This window comes from Grus americana, chromosome 3 (assembly GCF_028858705.1).
Source record: "Grus americana isolate bGruAme1 chromosome 3, bGruAme1.mat, whole genome shotgun sequence".
Taxonomy (NCBI): Eukaryota; Metazoa; Chordata; class Aves; order Gruiformes; family Gruidae; genus Grus; species Grus americana.
In genome coordinates this window covers 13,182,964-13,209,361 of record NC_072854.1, presented here as the reverse complement: position 1 = coordinate 13,209,361, position 26,398 = coordinate 13,182,964, and the positions used below count along the sequence as shown (strand labels likewise).

At 37.0% G+C, this 26,398-nt stretch overlaps 1 protein-coding gene across 8 annotated transcripts in view; it reads right to left on the bottom strand.

Annotated features, from left to right (window-relative positions):
• The window catches only part of CYRIA (CYFIP related Rac1 interactor A), a 59,980-nt gene that overhangs the window by 14,699 nt on the left and 18,883 nt on the right, over positions 1-26,398 (bottom strand). For 3 of the 8 annotated variants that reach the window (XR_008576325.1, XM_054819950.1, XM_054819953.1), the window contains exons 3-4: positions 25,370-25,438; positions 7,311-7,390 (exon numbers count right to left, since the gene is read on the bottom strand). Coding sequence is in view for 6 of the 8 variants with exons in the window: in XM_054819950.1 (XP_054675925.1) it covers positions 7,311-7,383 (73 nt within the window). In the remaining 2 variants the exon portion in view is untranslated. Of the gene's footprint in view, positions 1-7,310; positions 7,391-7,578; positions 7,659-25,369; positions 25,439-26,398 lie in introns of all 8 variants that reach the window. The other 5 variants (XM_054819952.1, XM_054819954.1, XM_054819955.1 and 2 more) reach the window with 5 other exon arrangements.

Here is a 26,398-nt window from a genome sequence, read left to right as displayed (position 1 = left end):
GAGGGTGGAATCATAATTTTTTTTTCTTAGAAAAATACCTGTCGTTTGTTTCAAAAAAAGCCCCCAAAACCAAAACCAACCCAACCCTAACAGCACAACGTATCTACCTTATTCATCACAAAGTATGCATTAGAAAAAGCATAGAAACTGCTACAGGTAAGACATTAGTACTCATAGGACAAGATTAAATATAAAAAGAATGAATATGAAGCCTTTACCAATACAAAATCAAGTATAACAATATCTCAATAATTAATTTTAATGAAGAGATAACAAGACAGTACTAAAAGAAGCACTTCCAACTCATAAACCCTTTCTGTATCTGAAATGCAGACCAAAACCGCAGAACTTTATTCCACTCTCAAAGTGATTGCAGGTTAAGAGGATTCCCACTGAAGCTGGTTAGTGCCTACATTTCATTAAACGTGGAATCATATTTGTCAAAAACATCATAGCTGCCTGGCCTCAACAGCCTTGCAAAAGAATAGCGAGTAAAACAAGATGTCTTACAGGCTCTGCTTTCAGCTTTTCTTGTTCTGTCCGCTGCTGAACGCGGCTAACAATTCCACCAGTCACTGACAGAAAGTTAAAAAGCAGATTATATATATATATGTGTATATATTTTACTGTGTCATGCTGAAATCCTATTTCAGGTTTGTCACCATGGCAATGATTTTTCCCATTTCTATCTGGGACAAAATTAGATGAAAAGCTAGTTTCTGTCTTTAGAAAAGACAAAAGGCATTACGACTACTGGGAAACATGCATTTTAGAGGGTAGCAGAACCTGCTACACTCCATACATTAGAAAGAATAGTATTAGGTAGAAACAGTACCCTATCCAGTCTACATCGAATTTTGTAATTACATCCTTTCTAAACTAGCCAGAACAAAGTGGAGCAGGGAAAACCTCTCTCCAACTGAGCTGCAGCTTCTTGCTTAGGGCACTCCGCAGTGCGGGAGATAAGAGTTTAACCTCCCGCGGGCTGGATACAGATTACATCTCCAGCCTTGCCGCCTGTGGAGTGAGGGTATTAATTAATATCCTATTACGCAAAAAGTGGGCAGTTGCTCTGCTGCCAGACATGTTCTAATAATAGACACTTTTAATCATACATGAACAATGATAACTGAAAATTTCATTAATCTTTCTGGGGATGGAGGGGGGCGGAATCCTAGAAATTGTGTCCTTGATTCTTAGGGGGATTCACAGACTGGGAGGGGTTGGAAGGTACCTTCAGAGACCATCTAGTCCAACCCCCCTGCTAAAGCAGGATTAGCTAGAGCAGGTTGCACAGGATGGCGTCAAGGTGGGTTTGAGTATCTCCAGAGAAGGAGATTTCCACAACCTTTCTGGGCAGCCTGTTCCAGTGCTCGGTCACCCTCAGAGTGAAGAAGTTTTTCCTCATATTGAGATGGAACTGCCTGTGTTCCAGTTTGTGCCCGTTGCCCCTTGTCCTGTCACTGGGCACCACTGAGAAGAGTCTGGCCCCATCCTCTGGACACCCACCCTTTAGATATTTATAAGCATTGAGGAGATCCCCTCTCAGTCTTCTCTTCTCCAGGCTAACCAGACCCAGCTCTCACAGCCTTTCCTCACACGAGAGATGCTCCAGTCCCCTCATCATCTTAATGAGGGGATGAAGGGAATTAAATTAGGATCAGGTAACAAGCCCACCTCGCTAACATTTAGGAAAAAAGGGAACCTGCTCAGGTTAAGGTTAGAGAGTTTGGTCTTATAAAAAGTATTTGTATCTGAGGAAAGGATGGGACTGAAGGTGTCACTTAAGGACACCTCCTCCCAATAATCTTATTTGGTTTTTTCGGTTCAAACCAAATTGTTGTTACCTCAGTCTTCAAATTATTTCCAAGAATTCATGTGGAATTAATTGTTTACTTTGCTTGAAAAAGACCCTCCATGGGCGGCAGTAATTTGACAATAGATTTTCTGCAAAAAATAGCTGCTACTGAAAGAGCCTCAAATACCCAGAATTCATTTACCTGTGACTAATTTAAACAAGGTCAACATCTAAAGAACAAAACAGTTCTTGAACTGACAAAATCCATCTAAAGAGAATTCACCCTATGGGGTCGTGAAATCCTGAAATCCACAGGCTCTTAAGACTTGCCATACACTCACTCTTCCTAACACTATTTTCAAGTTGAGAGCTAAGAAGGAATTAAGGTAAAGTAAGTGGTATATAATCAAATCCAATATGTAGCAGTTTGATTAAGAATACCCACACCAAGATACAAGTGTAAAACAGCAGTAAGGTTCCCTTTCCTGGAATGAAGAGATTCTTTTTCTTTAGTAAACCTTTCAGCAGACATTTGAAAAAAAAAAACCAAACCAAAACCAAAAAAAACCCCCAACCAACCAAAAAAACCCCCCAACAAACCCACAGTAATTTGGCTGAATGCATAGTTTGAATTTCACCTCAAAGAAAAGGCTTTTTCACCTGCATAGGAAAACACTGTTCTCCATATCACTCGCTGAGGTTACCACCGTTGCCATCCACCCTTGATTGCCTTCAAGGCTGGACTGAATGGATCTTCAAATTGCATCTCCTTATACAGATCCAGAGTTAACTGCCTAACTCTAAAATGATTACTGGAGGGCATACAGAACTGCTTTTGCTGTACAACATTAACTGAAATTAATGCTGGATTCAAGCTTTTTCAAGTATGACCATGGAGTTAGGAAAGTTGCTTCCCAGTTTGGAATCAAAAGTAATGCCAGTACAAGGTGTCATAAGAATTGCAACTCCTGATATAGACAGCTGCAGGAAAGGGGGAAAAAGAAAGTATCTTAAACAATTTTTTCTCTGCAGCCGAAAATTTTCTAGGGAAAAAAGTAATATAGTTAAAAAAAATGGGAGGGGGAAATTTTGAAACACTTTCTTTTTCTTTCCTGATTCTTTCCAATTTTCAAATACAGTACAAGGTGGAATTTGAAAAAAACAACTTTGAATTAGGTAAGAAAACTTAATTTTTCTAAATTAATTTTTCTATACTTTTCTAAATTAAATAATAAAATTTTTCTAAACTTAATTTTCCTGTTTTTATCTGTCCATTTTTCAAGATCTCAAGAACTGCATAGAAGAGATGTACTGGAGGGACTAACACTACATATGAAAAGAACAGGTTGGTGAAAAATATGTAACAGAAAAGTGAAAATGTAATTGATGAAAAGCAACTTAATAATTAAGGGTATGTAAAAAAAAAACCCAAAAAATGAAACAAAACCAAAAACCTCATAAGGTTATTTTTCAAAAGATGCAATACAAGATGTTGTCCTCAAAATTTTCATCAAAACATAGAATTCTGCCCTGGAGAACAGTAATTCACAAGAAAATAAATTTATTTCTGTTGCACAGAACAACTCAACCCTACAAAACATTGTCTACAAAATGTGTATTAATTAAGGATAATAAAGGGAAAACAATAAAATAAAAATCTACTATGCTGACCTTCCAGTGTAGCTTCAAGACTGATCTAAGATATCAAAATCTCTACAACTGCTTGCCATCCTCTCCTGCACTTCTGTTCCCACTCATGGCCACTGCTGGGGCTCTTTCAATCCTGCCGTCATCCACATCACCCTGATCTGACTGGAAGAGTATTTAGTAGGTGGGGGAGAGTAATAAAGTGGTAGGTTGGTGGGGTTTTTTCAGCTGGTTCTTAGCAAGTTCACTTTCCCACATAGCTATCTGTGTTGGATTTGCGTGGCAAGGTTTTGGCAGCACGGGGGCTACAGGGGTGGCTCCTGTGAGAAGCTGCCAGAAGCTTCCCCCCGTGTCCAACAGAGCCAATGCCAGCCAGCTCCAAGATGGACCCGCCACTGGCCAAGGCTGAGCCCATCAGCGATGGTGGTAGCGCCTCTGGGGTAAGAAAGTTAAGAAGGGGAAAAAAACTTGTGTGCAACAGCTGGAAGAGAGGAGTGAGAATATGCGAGAGGAACAACTCTGCAGACACCCAGGTCAGTGAAGGAGGGGGAGGAGGTGCTCCAGGCACCAGAGCAGAGATTCCCCTGCAGCCTGTGGAGTAGACCATGGTGAAGCAGGCTGTCCTCCTGCAGCCCACGGAGGTCCATGGAGGAGCAGATATCCACCTGCAGCCCATGGAGGACCCCATGCCGGAGGAAGTGGATGTGCCCGAAGGAGGCTGTGACTCTGTGGGAAGACCGTGCTGGAGCAAGCTCCTGGCAGGACCTGTGGCCCCGTGGAAGGGACCCATGCTGGAGCAGTCTGCTCCTGAAGGTCTGCACCCCGTGGAAGGGACCCACACTGGAGCAGTCCATGAAGAACTGCAGCCCGTGGGAGGGACTCATGTTTGAGAAGTTTGTGGAGGACTGTCTCCCATGGGAGGGACCCCATGCTGGAGCAGGGGCAGAGTGTGAGGAGTCCTCCCCCTGAGGAGGAAGGAGCAGCAGAGACACCGTGTGATGAACTGACCCCAACCCCCATTCCCTGTTCCCCTGTGCTGCTGGGGTGGGGAGGAGGTGGAGAAATGGGGAGTGAAGTTGAGCCCGGGAAGAAGGGAGGGGTGGGGGGAGGTGTTTTAAGATTTGTTCCTATTTCTCATTATCCTACTCTGATTTGATTGGTAATAAATTAAATTAATTTTTCCCCAAGTCAAGTCTGTTTTGCCCATGTCAGTAATCATTGAGTGATCTCTCCCTGTCCTTACCTCGACTCAGGAGCCTTTCATTCTATTTTCTCTCCCCTGCCCAGCTGAGGAGGGCAGTGATTGAGCAGCTTTGGGGGCACCTGGCCTCCAGCCAGGGTCAACCCACCACAGCATCTTTCACAATGCGTGCAATCATGTGTTTGTACATTTCAATCCCAGCATAAGGATATAAGGCTACGTGGCAAAGCATCACCCATGGGATGACCCCTTTGGAGCAGCACAGATTAAATCGACTTTAATGAATTTAACACCTTAATGTTCTTTTCCCACTTTCTTTATATAAACACTTGTGTTACTTTTGACGAATGTCAGCCGATAAAGCCTCTGATTTTTGAGGAATGGGACAGATTGTATCTGTTTGACTCCTGCCTATAAGGAAAAAAGCTGCTTCTGTTTTTTTAAGCAATATTTCTGTGGCACATTGTACGCATAGCAGGAAGAAGTATGTCACACACTCTCCTTGCAGGTACAACACATACCAAATAAAGAGCAGCAAAAAAATTACCAGGGCAGGAGTATCCAAAGAATCTGTAAACATTTCAGTAGTGCTGACAGATTTACTTTGAAATTTCAGCTTACGGCTAATGAGCAAGTGCACAAAAACTAGCAAGTAATATCCTGATGCAAACAATGAAATACAGTAAACACATCAACTCAACATCTGAATGGCCAACTGCAGTGACCATTTTCATCCATGAACTCTAACTGAAAACTAAGCCCACAGAACGTCACAGGTCCAGTAAGCAGGCTCTTAGCTATGTCCACTAAGAATGTTCTTTTCCACTGTACAATGGCTAATTAAAAGAGACCAAAGCACACAACTACAGGGATCTTAAGTCACATCCCTTTGACACAATATAGATTTTGTGCCAAAAAACCTCTAGGACTTTATTTCACAAGTAAAACATTTTAACCTTTCACTGAGGAGTGTCAAACTCACTGAAATTTGGAGATGATAGTTTTGTTCCTCTCTGGGTAGGTGTCCCTGACTAGCGTGCCCATGTGCTTGCGTTAACCACCGGTCACCTCCCATGGGACAGGGTGCTTCATCCCCTTTGGTTCTTGGCAATGCGCTTTTGGAAAAAAACCCAACCTTTGGTGCCAAGGCAATAAAACAGATGTTTTCTCCTCTCACCACCACCTCAGCTGCACCAAGGCTTCCCATTGCCAGATCACCTGTTTCCTGCCCAGTCCGCAGCCCGGGTCAGGAGTACTTTCTTACCACCCAGGCCATGATGGGACTGATTAAACCTGGAAGCTCAGAGCAGCTGAAAACCTTCACAATAGCTTGGCAAAGCCACAGAGCGCTACCAAAGTCTTCCAAAGTTTGATAGAAAAAAAATTACGTGGTGTTTTGGATAAAGGTTTGACATCCCAGGTTTTCAGTAAAATTCTCCAATGATATAGACAGAAGAGAAAAAGGGATACACGGCTCGCAGTATCTTCTTAACCCAAACTAACCAATTAACATTTTCCATAATTTAAAACTGATTCTTCATAATGAGGTAAATAAGATCTAGATGAGAAGATTAAGATATGTGCAAAGTTATAGTCATACACTCTAGCTCTCATCCAAGAAAGCATGTTTGAACAATTTTATGAGATTGAAGTACGTGTTTAAATGACTTTTTGAACCAGTGCTTCAGAGTGTGTATACAAATACAGTCTCGTATCATGTCAGTAATGTTTTGCAGAAAAATAATTCAGGAATAAATGATTAAATAAAACTATTTCAAAGTGGTAAAATGTGTATCTAATCACCTGAAATTCTCTCTTAAACCATGCTTCAAAACAAAGTTGTTTTAAAAACACTGGCTTCTCTCAAAGCTTTTTTGTTGTTTTTTTTTTTTTTGAGGGGTGTGTGTGTTTTTTTCCTTTTAGAATAAAGGTATTAAGAGACGAAACATCACACGCTGCTAGCATTTTAAATAAAAAGCATTTCACCTAAGTAGTGAAGTAAGATTAAACCCATATTTAAGGATCTGATGACCTGTTTTCAAGACAACGTCTAGAAGTACATGCAGGGAAACCGTAACCAGCCAAAGTGAAATAGCTTTGAGTCAGGTCTAGATGTGACAAGGAAATTAGAATGCGAAACACTCTTTTGCAAACGGATAACCATGCAATTAAGAGAGATGCAATCAAGCACATACACTTTGACCACTTCACTACTTTTTAGAAACTACAATAATCCCAGTTAAATCATCACTGAACCAGGCAGAAATAGTGCCACCTCCACCGCTTGTATTTTTTCAGCTTTTTTTTTTTTCCAATATATATTTCCATTCAAGAAAGCAACATAAAGATTTCTTTTTAACCTTAATTTTGTTAAAGAAAGCTGAGGTCGAGTTTATTCATATGCAAATTTAACAATGGCTCAAATGTTTCGAAACTCATTCAAGGTAAGTTTTTACTTGCATATCTATCTTTCTCCCCCCTTCTCTGCTCAGAATGAATTTAAGTAATTTTGTATGGTTTTATAAATATCAAAAAGCAATATTCAACTCAAGTGTAATTTGATTTGTTTGCAAATCCCTTTTGAATTGCTTTATGATGCGTAAGCACATGCAGTTTATTAGGAAATAAGCAAAGAAGGCAAGCCAGGCAAGAAGCTTTGCTCACTTTCAAAGTCAAGGAAAAAATTTGGCCCCTGATCAAGCTCTGTGCAAGTGAGAACTTTTAAAAGATTTCCCATTTGGTTCCTGAAAAATAGAAAAGGAAGAGAAAAGGAGTCCTGAGTGAACAAATTATTTTAGAGACAAGGACTTGGATAGATTGGTTGTGCTGGAAAATACACACTGCAAGCAATCAGATTTTAAAAGTTTCTTCTCAGTTCGCTGTTAAGTCAGGGAAAAGATTCTCTCATTGTCTTGTAATTGTTTGAACTTACTTTCAAAATCCAGGAAAAAATGTGGATAGTTTTCAATTTCCCTGGTAAGGACCTTAAGAAGATTACCCATCCCAGCAAACCTAGTAAATGCAACAAAATTGTAAACAGTTATGTAAGTAAACTTAGAATACTACAACTAAGGGCTTGACACAGTCTGCATCATATAATAAACATTTTGGCAAGTTCTGGACCATGAGAAACATTTTGATGGTCAATTCTGTGATATTTATGCATGGGGACAGAGAGAGTAAGACCTTGGATAAATACAGAAATCATTCTATTCAACGAATTGGAATTTAAGCATCAGTATAACATCATAAAGTACAGACATTTATGAGTTTATTTACTTAGCAAGAGAAACAAACTCAGAACTGTATTTGTAAATCCTCTAAATTGCTGGACTCAAGCTTACTGAATACCATTCCAGTGGTTTGGATTCTCTAGCATAAAACCATGTTATTTCATAAAAATAACTCAATTTAAGGAAAAAAACCCCACTAAACTAATTGTTTCTAATCAGTAAGGTTTTATAAAATATTATTATTATAAAAATCTGTCAGAAAGAAAAGCTCAAAAGCTTGCTTTTTTAACTTTTAAAAATGTATGTACGTATGCTTTTTTTTTTTTTTAAAGAAGAAAAAAAAGAGGTTCAAACTCTATCTTTTTATCTGTTATACCTATCTTTTACCATCTTGGAAGCCTTTGTATTTCAAGTTATGAAAAACTCCCAAAAGGAAAAGTGACCAATTCTCAAAAAAGCAAGTCTCTATGGAAGACAAGAAGGAAGGACATTTGAAGAGAAAGGAGATCTGAAGAAAAGTTTTTACCAGTACAGTCCTTAGGAAGACACATTGTTCTAAAACTATATAAAAGTATATCTTTCTTGGGCAAACTTAAACTTTTTTGCAGAAGGGAGAAAAATTAAACCACAAAAAGCACATATAAGGACAAAGAGGTCTGCCCGGAGGGATGTAGAAAAATGTAATTTTAGATTTAAAAGTCAGATTGCAAACTGATTTTTGCCTCAAAGATAAGTATTCTCAGTACTCTAAACCACGGCTCTTGAGGCTTACATCCGATGCTCATCTATTTTTCAGTTTAACTCTTTTCCCACTTAAGAAATCAGACCACAAAAAAATTATTCTAAGCATGTTCATGGCTGATACTCCATATGAGGAGGCAAAGGTTTTTTCAATTTCTCCCCCAAGCATTACAGAAGAAAAGTATCATCGACCCTAATTTCTATATGCATATTAGTGATATATTTCTATAGCAGGAAAACCCTGGAAGGTAATGTAAGGCTTGGAGATTTCAAAGCAGTCATAGTAACTCCACAAAATGGTATGAATTAAATCAATAATCCGTTCAGAGCATGCAGCTTCACGTAAACCAGGCTTTGTTAGACAAATGGCTTTGTTTTGCATTAAATACTTCTTCAAAATTTTCTCTCCAGAACAAATCCAGTGAGCAGACTGTCAAGCCCTTTACAATTAGCAACATCTTGCATATACAATATTGAAACATGAAGAAATATTCTCCATTATTCATGAAGTTACACCCACTTATATGCAGGAAAAAAAATTAGTTTTACTTTCAGATCTGCACTGTATGAACCGAGTCTGACTTTCTGATTAGCCTACAAAGGAGAAAAGCATGCAAACAGAGCAAAATAGATTTTATACAGCATTACAACTCATATCTTCAATAATTTAACATTTTCATCACACTGGTATAATACATTTTATCAGCATCAGGTAAGAGGAAGAAGACAATGTGCATACACTCATTTTCCTTTTCATAACCTTGAAAGAAACAATTTATATTACTATGAAATACTATCACAATCTAAATTACTGACTCAGTTTGGATTCTTCACTTTCAACTTGTTTTAAGCTGTATCTTACCTCATTGCCTTCAATCTTCAGAGAATATCCAACCATTTCTTCTACTGCCAAAGTTAGCACTGCATCCAGAGACTGGCTTAGCTGATAGCATGCTTCAAACAGCGAGGAAGCCTTTTTGCCAAAAACCTGAGGATATGCTCCCTCATTTGCATTGGGTAGCTTGAGGTTATGTGCCCAAGCTCTGGTTTCTGATCCGTCTTACAGAACTACAGCACATTATGGCTCTGGAGACTTCTAAGTATGAGTATATTTCCTGAACTTTTACTATATTTCTTAGCTGCTTTTTCATTTTAGGTCAGAAGTATGAAACACGAACTTTATACCCATTTTCATGGCCAGTCTGCATTTTCCAGTGATCTCGAAGGCACTGGTTTGACACCATTTCCAATGTACATCAACCCAAAAAATAGCAATATTCAGCATCAATATCTAGAAGATATAGTTCAGGCAGCTGCTAAACATGCTTCAGTTCTTTATAATTTGAAATAATTTCTTTATGGTTTCCTAAAAAAACAAAACTAAAAGCAAGATCTGGTTCCAGGAAACTTTTACTTTAAACTATAACTCATCATTCAACACTGTTTTTAACTCTGTATTAGAAGGCCAACCTTCACCTTAATAGAAGTGCTAATACCTGTATTTTCTTGCCCCAAACTGAATTATTTTTTTTTCTTTATAGCTTGCTGTTTCCCAGTACTTGGATCTTCCAGACTGTCTTTCCCTGGAAACTCTAATAATGTATTCCAAACCTCAGGAACTGCAAGTCACTTCCCCCATAATTTTTAATGATATTTCAGAGTAATCAATAACATAAATTCTGAGCAGGTCAGTATATATACTGCAGTTATAACAGATATGCAAATAAACAGCTGACACACAGGAGCAAATCAGAAAGGCTTAACTTAAGAGCATAAAATTCCATTTCATTAAACTGGAAAGCATTTTATTTTACTTACTGTTAAATCAATCTAAATGTTGAAATGAGATGCAATGCATATATAAAAATATTACTGTTGCAGCACTCCTAAATGATAGCAGCTTCTCTTTAGTGTCCAAATCCCTTAAAATTATAACTTTTAACAGTATGCTTTAATAATGATGGCATGACAATGATGTTTGCAATTTCATGTTTTCTACTGTTTTCTAAACCATTAAAGTTTACTCTAAGATATTACAAAAGCATATAGAAAATACTTTCTAAGCTACTAACCTTCTACTGTTAACAGTTTAAAGCTAATTAGTCAAATTTTGATGCTCAAATTTAATTAGCGGCACACAGACATAAATAAACAGTAAAACCCATAATGAACGAGAAGGGACATTTAGCATTTTATATACCATTATGCGGCTGCATATTTAAACATGTTGAGCTTTGAACAAAGTAACACAGGCTGGTTTTCTAACACATCACTTTGTTCCTAAAATTTCATTAATTTAATTTTGATATGCTAGAGGCATTATCTAGGATGGGAAAATAACATTCTTCTCCACTAAAACAATCAGTTTAGTTTTGAACTACGATAAATAAAATACTACCCCTCCAAAAGAAATCAAAATGCAACCCTTCAAATCTGACATGGATTTTACATACATATACTGCAAATATACTGAAATACACATTTTATTATATACTGAAATACAGTTTTGAAAATTTAGTAAATGTTCACAAACTGGGTATTATGAACTAAATATTGCATGCCCAAAGCTAAATAACATGTTCTTTAACTCTTCTTTAAAATCTTTCTTTACACACAGTTTTAAACAATTACATAATTTTGAAATGTAGAGTTTTGTATTAAATTTAAATGACAGTTATAGTACTACATAAATTGCTAGAGAAGTACTATTTCTTCTTCCTTTATAGGACTAATTTACCAACTCAAAACCATCAGCATCACTGTAGCTCCACTGAAGGTGTAACAGACAGACAAAGCATTTCAACCTGGTGTTGGTGAAAAAGAAGACGTTCACCAGCTCAATCCTTTGTTGCTCACCAGTCCTCCTTTGCCAGATACTATTTCCTAAACCTACCTGCTTATATAAACATAGTCTAAAAGGCTTTTGTCAAAATGAGCTGGATCAGTGAATACCTACTGTTTAAATTCATTTAGACCATCCTAATGAAGTGAGGCTGAGAGTGTTCTCACGAGCAGCTCATTGGGAGTTTCAGGAGAAGCAGAGGCTCCCAAGTTCAGGAGTGGCAATGAATGATTAAGAAAGATACCTTCTAATGGCACAGCTACATGGGTAGAGACAGGCATCCAGACCACAGTCTGAGGGAACTGTACATGTTAGTACAGAGCAGACATTAATGACAACGTTAATGTCATTGAAGCAGTGGACCTGACCTTACCGCATGCATAATTAACTCTGGTTTCAAAAAAACAAAAAAACCACCAGCATCTGATCCCAAGATCTCTCAGATGATAGAATGATTAAATATTTTTTTAATCACTATTCCAAATCGTCATGATATTCACCTATAAAGTTTGTTGAGGTGCTTGTAAGGAAACAGCAGAGTGCAAGATTCAGAAACCAGTTTTCTTCTATTAAGGAATAAAATCAAAGTGAACAAAGAAATCTTGATTAAAAAACACGGAAGTTTCTTAACAATGATAATCTACTTTGTTTTCTGAAGAAAACCCATATCACTCATTATTTTTGTTTGGGAGAAGAAGGAAGATAATTTTAATTGCATTTGCAAACTCTATTACCAACATTTTTGTCTTTTTTTTCCTTTTTTTTTTCCTTTCTATGCTATATACATATTAAAAGCACCTAATCTCAAAGTATTTGTGTAAGACTAGCTCCAAGAAAACTGGAATGCTGCAGTGCTCAGAGTCATCCATGGAGTGAAGGTACAGGCAGAGCCTGGAGCACTTGCACACGGGTGCCCCCCCCCCCCATCAGCATGCGAATGGAGTTCTGCAAGGCTCAGGCAACAGCATGGGCTTTATCACAGGTAAGAAACTGGGAACATTATTGCTGTGAAAAGGATAGTGCTGGAGTCAGGAATAGTCAAGGAAGCATTCTGATTCATGTTCACAACAATGCCAGAAAATCCTTGGAGTTAGGGGTAGGGTTATCTAGACCACAAAACAGGAACAGCAGCAGCTCTGTTATTCTGCACAAGTTTGCCTAAACTATTCTTAAAGATCTTCAAAAAGCTCTTTAAGCTCAATAATGATAGTTCATGTTTTATTATAACTGACCTGTCTCACTGCCTTTTTCTGCAATCTCTCCAAGGGGTCCAAATTCCAGTGGGTCACTCAACTCCAGGTACAGTGCTCCCAACACATTCAAGTATGGTGCCAAATATAATGAAGGAATTGTGTCTTGCAGACAACTGTGCTTTACACATCCCTCAAATATTATTTGCATAGTTTTACTTTACCCATTGCTTCCCTTTCTGCATTTTAGCAATTTATTAGTCCTGCTTCTACACAGTACCTTTTATTTATCCCCATCAAACTCCACAGTATTTTTTTTTAATCATCTCTCCAATTTTCTTATAGTTAAGAATATTTTCATGGATGTGGTATACATTCCTTATGCAGGTGAAGCATAAATAGACCCCAAAACCCCCAATAAAACTCAAACCCAAAAAACAGATGTAAAGAATTCAAAAGTGGAATAAGAGAAGAATGTTGCTTAAGGTGAATGCAACCCAAGATAAAAGAATCATTCCTGCTTTGAACAATTATTTTATTATAATTCCTAGATAAGCAACACTTCAAGCCAAGAGCTTTTGCTGTTAACTGATATGCAGATTGCAGGACACAAAGCCTAGAAAAGAGTGAGGCAAGTCAAAGGGAGTTAATAAATGATTTCTAATGACAAATACTTCCCCCCCCCCCAAGTCATAAAATGTTAAAATAGCTAGGCAACAATATTAGTACCCATAGCCCCAAGGATTAAAGAGTTTGGCTCACGGATTCACTAAAATCAAAAGGAAAAAAAAAAAAAAAAAAAAGGATTACCTTAGACGAACTTATGACTTATTCAAGGGGGGAATTTTTCTATATGCCAACCCTCACACCTGAACATACTTTGAACAGAACTCCTATATATATATTTTCAAAGTGCATAATGTCAGAAGAGCCATCACAAAAAGATGAAAACCAGGCAACCAAAATATCTGGATTCTGATTCATAGGTCATAATAAACATAAGGAAACAACCTCCAACAAAAAATGCAGAATGGAAGCCAATTAAGTAATTAGAATAAAATCATATTTGAAATTAAGAAAACACTGTTGCACTTTGATCCTTCCACCGAGTGTACAGTAACTACAGTAACCTAGTTTGAATATGGCATCACGTGCACAGATGCTTACACACAAAACAGGGGCACGATTTCCCTGTACACAATAAATGGAGCCTCTATCAACTGATGCTGTTAGGTAAGCAAAGCGGGATACTAATGTTTACCGAACTGATACACAGGCGAAAGAGACACTTTTAACAGAAACGGAACAAGTTTGGCTAGTTTAAGTGTTTCTTCCTTCAAAACAAAACCACTTCATTTTTTTCTAGGACTTAGTTCTTCCAAACTCTTGTAAAAGAAGAGCAGCCACATCATCCTCTTCCTCTTAAAATTTCCTTGTCCTTGTCTTCTCTCACCAAAATCATAGTGAAAAAGGAAATAAACCATCTTATAAAACACTCAATTTGGGAAATGTAAGGATTTGGGCATTTGAAAAAGTATCTAGTTTCAATGTTTGTGAAGATAATGAGTGAAAAATATATTCTAAATCATATACGTTCTTAGATACAGAATCAGAGACAGGACTCAGCTGAAAAATCAGAAACAGGAAAAAAATGTTGCTGGTGCTTTCCACCTGTTAATTACTGCCAATTATTCAGCCTTCTGACTATGTCCCACAAAGTATTTTATACTATACTCACAGAAAATCCAATGCAAGTGTCTGAAAAAACAAGATGAAAATCATCATATTCTAGTTCTTTCTGCAACTATGGTAAAGACTTTTCTCAGAGTGATTTTATTTTCAAGTTATTTCTTGTGCCAGTTGATAATGGGACTAAGACTTTGCATGTTAAATTTGTTCTTTATCATCTAGTTTACTTCTCTTTTTAATACATAAATGCCAAAACAGTCAAGCCAGACACAAATCATACAGTGACTGGATTTCTCATTATGTATTTGCTAGTGATCTGATCTGAATGTGTCAGTGTGTAGGACATAATACATTTTTCCAGCTAAATTTGTATTTCTGGTTTGGATGGTAATAATCTATAAGATACGGATCTGAAGCAGTCTTTACAAGTATTCTTCTTCTGGAAAAGGGGAGAGAAGTCAAACAATGTCTTAAAATACTAAGCAGACAATTCTGATCAAAGAAACATATTGACATTACTGGAATTAAGATAGCTGTGGCTGACTACATGTATCAACAGCTCAAAATTTGAGGAATTAAAGATGAAATGTGGATCTTTGTAGGGATTAGTTGCTACTAGTTTAAATACTTCTATTTGTGTAATAGTGGTCTTATTTAATATCTCATTACACAAAATAAGAAAAGTTGCTGACTAATTTGCATTACAGTGCTGTTGATGGAAATAGCAAGAGTTCCACTAGGGAAAAATAATAATTCAAAAACCCACTGTAAATAGACTGGAGGATAATACATATTTTTTTTAAAAAAATATATATTTAAAGTTTTAGAAAAAGGTAAAAGAAAAACTTCCTATGTGTCTCTAGGTGAGGGTAAAGGAAGAAAGAACAGGTATCATCCCAAGACAGGAATTTGAGAGACCACCTAATTCCAAGAAAGTGGTGAAGAAGGTTTTGCTGAACTATGGAGGCATCTAAGTAACAGCATTGGGCAAGAAGCTTCAGGAGGGTTAATTAACCATATATCTGTACAAGCTCCTGGAGTGATAAATGTTCTTTCTAGAACACAGAGGAATTTGCCAAAGGAATCGCTATTTTAAACTTGTTTGATAGTTATGGGGCGAAGTATTGGAATATAAGGATGGAAATACAAGAGAAGTTAATTAAGAACAGCAGAGATTACTAAACAAGGAGAAAACAGCAAACTAAAGATCGTGATTTCAAACAAGCAGTTTTAGTAATCTCAAATATCTGGAAGAATAGGTCTCTTGGAAAGTTTAAGGCATAAGGGAGTGCAGGAAACTCAACAGTTAGGGAAATACACAACAGGCTACTCCAATGGACAAAATGGAGACTTAGAAATCAATATGCCTGTATGACCACATGGAAGAACTGAAGGAAGTAAAGAAATACATAAAGGAGGGAGCTTTGACAAATGACTGGAGATGAGAAAAAAGAAAATGCCATTTAGTACCATAAATTTGCTGCAACACTGAAAATCTGAAAAAGTAGTTGTCAGTGGTTTACCAGCAAGAGACAATGGTATTTTTAAACAGTATCTGGTATCTGTTGTATAGATCTAGTTTTGTTCAATACTTTCAGTTAGTGAAAGACAGAGAAGAAGAAAAATACCCTGTTAAAATATGCACTAAGCTAGACAGGAATAAAAATATTCTGGAAAATAGGATCATAACTCAAAATCACTTTGATAAACTGGAGATACTATTCAGAAGAAATTCAGTAAATACAAATGTAAAATACTCCACTCAAGGCAGAAAGACTGAGGAAAAAAAAAATTTCATCATTATACTGGACTACAAATTAAGCACAAAGCAGGTTGGAAAGTTGCTAAACTCCAGAATTTTTTGAAGATTGCTGTCACAGTCAAGTTAAAGGATGAGGGGACTGAATACTGAAAAAGAACAGATTTTCTCCAAAAACACTAATCTAATCTGTAATTATGCAAAAGTTACAGAAAAGTATAACTTCCAATAAAACTCCTCCTCTTTCCTTAATTAGCTTTGTGTAATTTTTTTTAATCCCTTCTGATATTATTTCATTAATTCTTATTCTTTCACATTAAACACTCCATTCATTAAAACATACAGGGGCAGATTGGGTCCATGACATTTTTCTGCAAAATAGCCTGCCTTGAAAATTGCATTTAGTTAATAGACAAGCACATTAGCCCTCTTAATGATGTAAACATAAAGAGATTCTTAATTTTGCATTGTGCCTAATACTTTAAGAAGCTCGTTCCCTAGTAAATCTATTTTCAAATGATGTGTTTTACTTACGCAGAATGCCAAACAAGCTTCTGTGCCCCAACGTGAGCTGCTAAAACCCATTGCAACCTTTTGTGTTGTATTAACAAGTCTGCTATTTGCTTAAGATGACAAGTAAGGAAGGAGTACTGTGGATGATGCTGAATTAAAACCATCCTTTTAATTAAAAATTAGATTTCTTGTAAGTGTAAATGAAAATTAAAATAACATACTGACCCTGACAGGCTCCACAGTAATTAATTCAAATCACAACTGGAAGCTATTCTTAATTTAGCAATGAAATTTGCACAATAACTTTTTATTACGACAATAAAATCGATGCACAGTAGTGACTTTATATCCTACTCCTACTTTGCTATAAAAACTATTTTTAGCTAATTGACAAATTTGGAGGCCGATTAATCACGAGCCCATTTATGACACAGTTTGCTCCCTTCCCATGACAAGATGCACAAGCCTATAGAGGCCCATTATACAAAGAAAACAAGAGTATTGTTCAACCACGTGAGCAAAGTCAAACATACGCACAAAAGCAGACATTGTACAGTTGTTTTGACAACCCTACAATGCTGCCGGGTGGATTTCCTGCGAAGGAGACATAGCCAGCTCTCTGCCCACCCCACGGCCGTGTGCTCCTCTCGCAGGGCCGGGGCTCATCGAGGCCGAGCGGCAGGCGGCACGGGGCGGGGGTGCCCTCTGCTGCCAGCACCAGCCCGGCCACTGGCCTCCATCATCACCACCGGCCTCCATCGCCGCCCCCAGCCTCCATCACCTCCGCCACCGGCCTCCATCATCGGCCCCGGCCCCCATTGCTGCCCCTGGCCTTCCTCAGGCCTGGCACTGTGCCCGACCAACAGGGGACAAGCCAGAGGTTTTGACACAAAGCACAGGGAAATTCAACGCTCTAAATAAAAAGCGGTTGGCTCATCTGAAACGCTTGTTACGCCCAACTAAAAGGCCGCGACTGGATCTAACTGTTAGTTTGTATTTGCACTGAATCATCAGCGCTGACTTACTGCTGCAGGAGATGCAGGCTTCACACTGAACTTTTGCAGGGACTACAGCTCCGGGACCAGTGGATAACTTTCTCCTTACTTTTCTAACTAAAGCCAAACTAATCTAGATCACCTTTCAACAACCGCATGTCAGAACAAGTAACAACATTAAAAAAATTATATTGCTTTCCCTTTCCTCTCACTGAAACTCAGAATTTAGTTTAAAAGTAACTGTGACTGCATCTAAAAATCACAAAACCTGTCATTTCCACTGTACCGCTGAACAGCCTACGGGTAACCGAAGAGAAGTCCTGTGGCTGGTGAGCGTTCCTCACAGGGCATCCCAGCCCAGCACCTAACGCGTCCTACACCACCCCACCCGTGCCCCTGGCTTCTCCATGCGAACAGAAATACCGTGTTTATTCACGCTTAGTCAAGAAATTTCGATTCGCGTTATTTCTTTTGAAGAAGCAGACTAAAAGTTGAAAAAGAAGAAATCAAGTTTTGCTTTTGTAGTCTCTGACTAAAAAACAGATACACAGGATGAGATATGCTAACTTTAAAATGCCAATTATCTGCAACCAAAAATGGGGTGAGGTACTTGAATCCAGTATTTTGTTATTGCCTCAGTGGAATACCTGTTTGAAAAGGCAAATCAAGCCTTTCAGAACTAGAAGCTAAGGAAAATACACTATATTTAGGTTTGGAGCAAAATTTAAGTTTTATTTTTATGTGAAAAGGATCTAACGGCCTTGTTGGTTTCATTTCCAGTTGCAACTAACTCTCTATTCACACTTCAATAGAGGTGACATAAGTTAAGAGAAATACACCCTCATAAAAGCATCATTCATTATTTTCTAACAAAAATTCAAATTATAAACAACTATTTAAATAGTTAATTTTAAAAGATTTTTAGAAACAGCCATGTAACTTGTTAAAAAACTTACATTGTGTCAAAATTACACAGGCACGCACACATTTCTATGTACGTATACACACATACACAGAGACCTGCAAATCAGCACATTTAACCAAGAACTGAGAAACAATTGCTTGTTACAGGAAAAAAATAAATTAAAAAAAAATCAACACTAAAACTGTAACACAGTAATAGAAATCAAGATTAAAATCATTGACTTAACTAAACTCTCTTTTTGCTGACTCAAAGCCATCTACTCTAGGTGTCCAGAGACACAAGCAGTTGCACAACAGCACAGCGTGCAGAGTTAAGGGGAGGAAGAACTCCTCGGTGATTTCAGCACTAATGAGGGTCTTAAAATTGGGTTCCTCTTAGCTCGGGACTTAGATGATGTGAGTTCTCTGGAGGATGGGATAGGGCAGGAAAAAAAATCAATTATTCCCAATCTCATGATGAACAGATGGAAGATAGAAATTTTCCAGAAAAAAATGTGTTAATATTCATCAATAATAACACTCTTTTGTAATACAGTATTGAAACATGTCTGTAAATTGAATTATGTTTTCTTCCTTCTCTGAGCCAATCATTATTTTAGTCACAGTTTATTTAACTGACTTACTAATAAAAACAGCGTAACTAAAAACTTCAGAAAAGCCTGAGAGATTAAGTAAGAAAATGCTCAGTGACTGAAGATTATTGAGGTTGATGGGAAGCAAAGGAAATTTACTTAGGGGAAAAAAGTTCAAAGAACAGAGTTTGAAGAGTGAAAACGAATGGAAATACCTAAATCAATGTATGTTTCAACAGTGCAAAAAAACTTTCCCATACAAAAGTTGTTAAATTGCAGGGGATAGTGTTCTTTTATTATAGAATGGATTTTTTTTGATGCATTAAGAAAAATATATACACAATATAAACTGTGTATATATATGCATATATACATTGGTTTCAGATAAAAAGTTTGAATTTTTTTTAATATTTAAATTTTCTATCAAATAGACCAATTTATTAATACTACCATCCAAACTACTTAGCAAAGAAGACTCTTTATGAAAAGAGTATCTTCAAGAAGTAATAACTGTAAGTGACAGTGGTGGAACAGACATTTGGTGTCTCTCACCTTTCCGATATTCCAAAGCAGAATTACCTGAAGTCTACAAAAGTCCAACTGAAGCTGGACCCAGCCCAGTCCTATACTCATCTTTTGATGAGTATTTCACAGCGTCATCCAAGAAAACGCACCAACTACTTTCAGTCAGGTCCCCTTCAATTCAGTTCTCGATTCTAGTTCAGAGTTTGCCCAGCTACCAATCTTCCAACCATAAGTGCTAAAACCAAGCATTGCCTAAAACACCAAAACTATCACCATATTACCACCTACATTTAATTAACCTAAAGAACCAGTGCAAGACCATCAAGACTGTTGTTTAGACTTTCTGATCAAATTAAATATGTAAATAAGATCCTTATTTTCCTGCAAGAAGTTTATAATTCCGTAATAAAAGATTCCTACATTTTAATACACTTCATCCACAAAGTGGATAAAGCTCCTAAAATGGAGCTGGTAATAAAAGGTTCTTTGAAAACATGCTACAATCAGAATTTTCTAGCCAGAAGGAAAACTCCAGCATAAAATCAAGAAAGCTGTCTGCCACCTGATTTGATTTTGAAAAAAGGCTGCAGTTAAGGCTGTTTTCCACTAAGTGGCATTATCAACTCAAACACCTAAATTTGACAAAAAATAATTGTGGTACAGTGCATTTTTTTCCTCCTACAAAACAAATTGATAGAAAACATTTTCTTTGGATGATTCATTTTATTCAAGTTTGTCAGTAATTCAGGCATCGTTCCAAACGAATGTACTTCTAAACCAGCATTACCAATTTACTTTTCACATCAAGGTATTTGTAAACATTAAGCAGAATGGTCAGGTTAGAAATAAAACTATCATGACAGACACCTTAAACAAAGCAACCAAAATATCAGAGTAATATAAGCTCAAATTAGACACATAAAGGTATAATTTTAAAAGTAGCTGGTATGTCCTGTTGTGAAGTACTGAAAGTCACACCACATGTTTACTTTACTTCAGATAAAACACTTTTTAAAAAAATAAATACAATAGATTAGATAAATTGATGCTACCAGATGCTAGAAAGTATGTAAAAAATGACAATAAATGGGAAAGTATTACGTTTCACTAATTATTAAAAGTTTAGTTTTTGAAATGTTAATTAAGGATTAATGACTGTAAACATAGTTTTTTTGATAAATGTTTACTGGAAAAAAGCATTTAGGAACAGTATAAATACAAGAAAAAAGTATTAGACCAGAACTCTCATTGTAAAATAGCTTTTTTTCCTTCTATTCCTATTGTTTGTCCCTGGTCTTTTATCACTGTCAATTTTTACATAGATTAACAGCTACTAAAAATAAAGGGAGAAAAAACAAACCACTGTCACTGTATACAAGAGTATAGGAAAATGAAATGAGCAACTATTTCTGTCTCTCTGCCTCTTCAAAGCGTATATTTTAAGCTTGTGAAATGTCCTACACATGCATTCAAAATTCTGAGCGTACTTCAATGCTAGAGGGATCAAGACATTCCTCTTTTTTTTTTTGGTGATTTTTTTTTCCTCACTGGTCACAGAGGAATTGCATTAGGACACAGTCCTTTTTCCCTACATCCGCCTACGACAAACATTTGCTGCAAGTCAGCGACTCCAAAACCAAATTGTTTACAATTAACTCAAAAAGCCATTAAAAAAAATTGTTTCTTTGTTCCAGTTGGAAAGAGAGACAGCCAGATGTGTGGCTTGTTGATCTTGCTCTTTTCTGACCTCTGAGTGTAGGAAGGACTGCAGCTGAGGAAGGAAGTCAGCAAGTTGTGTTAATGAAGGTAAACATTGCAAAAAATGATGTTTGCAATCTTTTTTCATGAAAGAAAAATCTCTTTGAAAGAGTTTTTATTAAAAAATAGATACTACAAAGCCTTACTTTTCACTATTGGTGAAAAAGTAGAGGCTTTGTTTCAGGGGAAGTCAATAGTCTGCAGGTTGTTACTTTTGGAAAATTCTACCCTTTATTTCAAGAACTTCATGAAGTTTCACTGCTGTAAATTAGTAAACCCCTCATCATCAACACCTGCCAGGAGACCATCTTCCTTTGAGGACGCAAAATGTACAAAAAGCGTTTTAATTTTAGGCTCTGAATGAGTCATGGTCTACCACTACACACCAAAATCAGGCCCAACGCTGAATTCCAGATTGAGATTGCGCCCACTTCTTCGGAGAACACATCTGGCCAGCAACACAAGGCAATAAACTATAGTTACCACTGTACCTTTCTTCACATTTCTCCCTGAAACAAGTTCATGCATTTTATCTGTAAAACACCTGGCAATGAATTAACTAGTAATCTGTGTTGAAAACTTCATTACACGGTACTCCTTGCAACAGTGCGGAACACGTCTGTACAAGATATTCTGAGAGCATAAAAAAGAACAATCTCTCAAAGACTGCATGTGAAATATTATCTTGTTGCTCAACTTTGAATTATTTTCTAAAACAAAGTCTGAAAATGCCTTCCTCATTTTATCGTGGTAGCCGAAAAGTTAGTAAAAGCTAGCATGCCTGAGGTGATACCTAAGGACACATTTACATGTGAAGTACAAATTCACTCCAGATATCCAATTTTAGATATTAATTCTGGCACTGAAGCATCAATTCAGACTCCTTATGCAGTTAGTGAAGCTTCCCAAACTCTAGGCATCCAACTTAATTGTTGGAATTAGGTTAAATGTTTGATGTTGCTCTCCCCACACTGCTATCTTCATCTTCACAGCTCACACTAGTTTTGGTAGAAAACGATGCCTAATTCTTGTCAAACAGTTACTATTTTAAGAATATACTTGCCATCTGAAGACCAGAATAATATCATCACAGTTAATTTTCCAACTTATGCTTATTGTGATATTAGTTAATTAAGAAATTTTTCTATGTATTCTTACAAAACAGGAAATTGAAAATGAAAACTAGTTTACTCTCTTCTCACCTCATGTTCTCCTGCCCTCCAAGGTCATTTAAAAAACAACATTAATAGATCACCACACACATGCATTCGTACATACAAAACCATTTCTGCAGTTATACAAATTTTTAATCTGATAAGAAAATTCAAATTTTGGAGAATTAAAACAGTATTTCATGTCATACTTTTCAAAACCATTGTAAGGCATACTGGTCCTTTTAAAAATAGCCTAAGAGATTCAATATTTCTATTTGCACTAAGAGAAATGAAAAACCTTATCATGTAAGACTTTCAGCACAGCTCAAACAGCTCACAGGTATGAGCACAAAGAATCGCTTCTGCTGCATTAATATTTAGAAATTATTATTAGCTTGTCATTGTCATATTAAGATTTGATTTTCAGAACCTTTTCTTTTAGCAAAAAAATGTTTAGATGCTTCTACAGTCTGTATTTTGTCATATTCTTCTGAAAGAATCAAATATACCTTTAATGATCTTAAAGATTAAGGGCTTCATTTTGAAAAAAAAAAAAATTGTCTTAATATCTCTGTAGTCTCTAATAGCAAACATTTAGGACTTCAAAAATTTATCAGGTAAAAAAAAAATTACTAAGAATTTTCCTACCAGTTGTAGTTCCTACCAGCTTATTAGTTCCTACCAATGGAATTAATAAAAGCAGTGAACTACACTGTAGTACTATTAACTTTCTAGAGATTAAATTTAAAAGAATCCATAATTTAGCAAAGCTGTACTTCCTCATTTCACACTCCTGTTTCTCATCACTTCCTGCTTCTTCTGACACGTTACATTAGGGTGTTCATCTCCATCTTTCCCTTTAACTCTTCCTCTTCACTCTACTTGTCCTGTCTCTAAGATCTCCCCTTCAGCTCATCTCAGTCCACCCCCCAGGGTGGCTAAGCCCATGCAGAGCACTTAAATTTTTGAGATCCTCTCCAGCTCAGAAAGATCTTTCTTCACTTAAAAAGTAGCATGGGCCCTAAGTTTTAATTGAAATGGTTTTTAAAGAAAATGTATTAAATTGTCATATACATAACTCCTATTTAAATTCCATATAACTGTAACAAAATAGAAGGTTGGAATGCCTTTTAAGGGAAAAAATAAAGTGTAAAAATAAAATGGACAAAGCAGCTTCACTGGTTAAGTATACAGTCCCTACAAGTATCACATCAGTAGTTTACAAGGTAGAGAAGAGAAATTTCCTACACTGCAGAAATTGTCAAAGCTATGATTATAGCCTTTCATCTTAATCAGTCTTTCCTTCCACCCCTCACACCCACCTCCTCCCTTGGATGTGAGTTTGTTCGCCTGTTCAGTGAAATGAAACAGGAATGTTGCTGGCTTTCAACTACACCAGTTCCACATTCATCAGAATCCTTTGTGGCCTTCAATTAATGGATCTCTACACCTTCCAAACTCCTCTGCAGGTGGTTTTATTTCTTTTTGAACAAACATTCACATGATTAGCAAACACCTTTACTTTGATAGACTGCCATTGAGATCCTTGGGTTCACCTGGGTACTGCAAACCCGCTTTGACAGAAAGCCAGTCAGGCTGCTGCCATGTTGGGTTTGTTTTTATCTGCAACAAATTGAAGTTTCTGTGGTCATTTACCCACAGCATCGCTTGTTGGATGCCTCTCTCAGCAGCTGAATTAATGACAGCATTCACTGTTACTAACATAGGGTTAGCTTAAAGTTCCCTCCATACTCAATGGCTTCCCTCTCTCTCAGAAACCACTGGATGAAAGCTACCATCTTGCACAGCCTTACTTCCCACAATAAAGCAAGGTATTATTCCCTTTCAGATTTTAAGTGTTACATGCTGCAACCACCCAGCTCAAACGTCACATCTGCTTCACGTTTCCCAGCAGTGCAGAAAGGGCTGGCAAACAGCAACATGTTTGGGTCAGAACCACCAGAACCGTCATCTGCAACTTGTAACCCTGGAGCTCCGGCGCAATGCTGACCACAACATGGCCGCATGATAAGTGTGACACAGATCTCCCTTCTGTTCCCTAATAATCTATGCGGAAAACACGAGGAGCCAAATTGGCACAACCTCTGGTATTTCACTATGAGTAAGAAGGTAATCTTCTGTGACAAATACTCTTGTAATTACATCTACAGATCAAAACCTTCTAGCTCTTCTCTATCACCCTCTGCTTCATCCTCAGATATTGAAGTCTGCAGCTGTTCACAACCCCTTCGTAGTCTTCCTCATGTATCAAACCTTTCCTTGGAGCAGAGAGAAGCGAGATGTTTAAAGCCAATACAACAATTTGTTGCTGCAAGTACTGACAGTGATTTTCTTGCGTCTATACCAGTATTTGTCTGAGTCCACAGTGAGCTGATGCTGAGGTCTAAACTGACAGAAAATTAATCCTCCAAGTAGTCTTTGCAGTCCTGTAGATTTTCAGCGGCAAATTCCCTAAACCACCACATCTCAGATGAGTAGAGGTGTTGATGCAAGAGAAGGGGCAGACAGAACTGAACCACTTTGAGTGGCCACAAGCTAGTCAAACAACTACATACTCAATCATAAAATTAAATCCTGTATGCAGATAGACCATGTAGACTTGCTGATGCTGTTTCTCTCAGAGAATATAAAAATTTAGGACAACTGTACTGTTACTATTTAAAATCTCAGATAACATTGGACTCATTCAACAAAGACATAAACACTCTGTACAAAGTAAAATCCAGCATACTGCACTCTTTAGCTTTCTCACAATTCATGTATAAAAGAAAGAGGGTACTTAACACAAACACTAGGTTATGTCTTACCTAGAAATACAGTGGTTCCAATTCACATTCAAAAATCCAAAGATGTGATGCTAAACATTCGACGTCCGTCTGTCACAAAAAACATTCAGGATTACACTTGGGATCACTGTGCTTTTCCCTCTCTGAATTTTCAGATGAAACTTTCTAGCTTAAAAAGGAAATATACCAGATTATATCCACAGAAAACTGAAATTCTTCTTTTTACAGTGAAATTTGGAACATCCAAAAACTTTTAAAATAATACCATTCAAAAATGCTTCCAAGATTGAAATGGTCAGGTTAAACTGAATTTTTATCCCATATAATTCTGCTGAACAGATTAAATTTAATTTGCATTTTATAATGAGCTGTTGCCAAGACTGGTACAGCCAAAGAAAAATAATGTTCACTGGTACTGGTATGCATTATACTAAGAATTAAAAGAAATAATGAAAATGCAAATCCATTTTAAAACAATTTTTTCATTGAAAGACATCTGGTTAAAGCAGTTCTAAGTTCAGAAATTAATTTCCCAATATTTTGAAACTATTGAAATAAAGACTGTAATTAAATGCCTAACAGCAACCATTTTATTCTGCAGGTGTTGCGGGGGAGGCTCAGAGAAAAACAAGGAGACCAAGTCCTTCAGAAGAATGTATAGGGACAGTTGTTCTTAAAGTCTGGCTCTTGTGTCACTTTTTTAGCTCTCTAGCTAAAGAACTCATAGCAATGCAAGTTTGCTCCCAGAACAAAGGTGAAGTCAACTTAAGAAATCTGCTACAGAAAAGCTTGGAAGTGAACATCCGTTCCAACCATAATCTCAACAATGCTAATGTAACTCCACAAATGATCATCTTCCCAAATATGCAGGTTCACTATCCTCAGGACTACGGAAAAACAGAGGTCAAGTCATCAGGTCCATAAATCAGCTGAATTAAGTTTTGACTTTGAAAAATGCGTGGTTGTGTTTCTGCGGCTATTTTTCCAAAGATATGACTGTAAACTGGTTCTAATCTAATGATGGATTTTTATTCATTTAATTTCTAAGAG